General features: G+C 36.8%; 1 protein-coding gene across 1 annotated transcript; it reads right to left on the reverse strand.

Annotated features, from left to right (window-relative positions):
• Positions 1–415: 415 nt before the first annotated feature.
• Positions 416–1,652, reverse strand: LOC141399535 (trypsin-1). Its single transcript, XM_073978482.1, has one exon. The coding sequence runs from the start codon at positions 1,517–1,519 to the stop codon at positions 689–691; it is 831 nt and encodes a 276-aa protein (XP_073834583.1). The 5' UTR covers positions 1,520–1,652; the 3' UTR covers positions 416–688.
• Between the last annotated feature and the right edge of the window lie 816 nt (positions 1,653–2,468).

Consider the following 2,468-nt stretch of genomic DNA (forward strand, 5'->3'; position numbering starts at 1 on the left):
CCACAGTTAAAATAAAGTGGATTTTTCTATTTTAAGATGGGAGAATTTTTTGTAAATACCTGTTGTGACTGTACGTAGTATCCAATTGAAATAGAACGGTAATACCCACATCTATCAACTGATTTTCCTTAAAATTCATATTTAAGGGTTTCAGAATGTAGAAAACATGTATAATTTTTTTGAAAATGGTAAATTTTTTGTCATAGCCCCCACATAAAAGTACCGTCCGATTTTAGCGACACTTTATGACCGATTCGCCTGAAATTTGGTAGTTTGACCTCTTGGAAGATATGAATCCTTCGTACCAAAAATTATTAACATAGGTCAATGTTTTGGTTTAGACCCACACAACGGGACCACCCTGTTCAACAAATTTTGTCTGTTTTTGGTCATTTTGGTCGATAAAACGTAAGAATTGCTGTTTGTAGACATTTATTATAAATAACAATTTATTTCAATATAAAATGGACGTTGAAATAGTTTTGGCCAGAAAATTTGGATTTGAGACCATTGTGTAATGTATACATTTGTATATGTGTACAACTGATGGGCAATAAAATACTACAACACAAATAAGGACTGTTCGACGACTATTTATGTATGTAGGTATCCACTTTTCTTGATGTCTTATTGCGAGGTTATGGTTTTGTTACTATTTATTGATTACAATTGCATATGAATTACTTTGTTATTTGTTTTGAAGAACTTCGTTGTACTCCTTTTGTAGAGTTTGTTTTATCCAGGGCATGAGTTCACTGACACGAGCATATACTCCAGGTTTTTTACGCTCGGCGCAACCGACACCCCAAGACACAATCCCTATAAGAGTGCTCTTGTACACCAAAGGCCCACCGGAATCCATTTGACAGGCATCAACTCCACCATTTTTAAAGCCAGCACATAGCATTCGTTTGGTAATTAAGCCGTCCATTCGGCGGTTACATGTAGACTGCTTAACTATAGGCACTTGGGCCATTCTCAATTGCTCGGCTGGCGGACCCCAGGCGCTGGTGTAGCCCCATCCTAATACGGTCGCGTAACTGCCGTCCTTAATTTTAGTCATTGATGTTGCCAATTTGATGGGCTGGACGGTCGGAGAATATACTAACACACCTTCGATTCTAACTAGACCGACGTCGTAGTCTTGAGTTTCCGCCGTCCATAGGTGATGGTAATGCGTGTGCAGAACATCGTAGACTATTCCATCTACAACTTTCTTCGTTGTATCTCCGACGTGCACTTTTAGCAAAGAAGCAGAAGTAGAAGCTAAACAGTGCGCTGCTGTAATAACAGTACGATGATTGATTATCGAACCGCCGCAAATGTGATAGCGCCCAAAAATTGTGTCTGTCATTAAAGACACCACGTAAGGATAGTTGGCTGTGGCTAATTGGCCACCGACAATGCGAGAAGTAACATTTAAACTTTTCCTACTCCGCAACTCGGTACAGTGAACAAAATGTAGAGCCAGGAATATAACAATAAAAAGCTGCGACAGGTTTGGTGACGTTCTGTTCATGCTGACTGCTGAATACGACTAGAAACTGTCTTTTAAATGTATCAAACTATTCATACGAAAACTTTTCGCTGACAACCTGATAAGTTAAAAAATGAGTTGAAACCCATAATGAAACGTGAAATACGAAGTATTTTCCCCAAGTAGATAAGAGAGTTAGACATTCGATAAAAACTAATCAAAGTTGTTTCCTAATGGCACATTTTATGAGTCGCCTAATGACAGCTTCATTTCAGAATTGATGCTTTGTCGTCCATGCTTAAATTCACGAATTTGTAGTACAGTCGATTCCGCATAACTGGGACGAGAACTGAACATATCGCACCTGTTCAACAAAAGGGTAGTAACTCAAAATTGTGAGATATTTCATTTCTTATTAGAAAATGATACATAATGATCAACTCCACTCACTGTAGAAACCCACCATTAGTTTGATCACTCTTACATCAAAATATACCGTTATATCACTCTTCATGTCTTCGGAGTAACTACTCATGCATCAACAGTTTTTTATCTCTACTGAAAAATAGAAAAAATATGAGTCACTGCCATTTCGTTGTAAGTTAAAGCTCTTATTTATTATATGAATACGTCATTCGGAAATCAAGTTGACTAAAAAATCAATACATATATCCGTTCGAATTATTTGTTGTAAGTATAGTAGCAAATACCACGCTATTATTCGATGTTTAATGGTCTATAGAGCATATTAAGGGGTTATCCCCTGTCGTGTAGACCTTAAGAATCATTTTTCATAATTTTTTTTTTTTCATCGAAACTACCAATTTTTTTAAAAAGGTCTTCCATCTGAAAGAGCACGTCTTATACTACTTTTTGATTTTATTTTTTTTAAAAAAAAAATTGCATAGTATTGTGGTAATTTGCTATCTGCGAAACCCCTTTTATTCTAAAAGCGCTTTGCGGTGCCAACGATAGCTTGAAAACCGATAGG

The sequence above is a fragment of the Musca autumnalis genome, unplaced genomic scaffold, assembly GCF_047663935.1.
Source record: "Musca autumnalis isolate F117 unplaced genomic scaffold, ASM4766393v1 scaffold_3, whole genome shotgun sequence".
In the NCBI taxonomy this organism is placed as follows: domain Eukaryota; kingdom Metazoa; phylum Arthropoda; class Insecta; order Diptera; family Muscidae; genus Musca; species Musca autumnalis.

What these genes read in the sequence shown, in the direction of transcription:
- LOC141399535 (XM_073978482.1), bottom strand. Translation starts at nt 1,519, where the DNA reads ATGAACAGAACGTCACCAAACCTGTCGCAGCTTTTTATTGTTATATTC.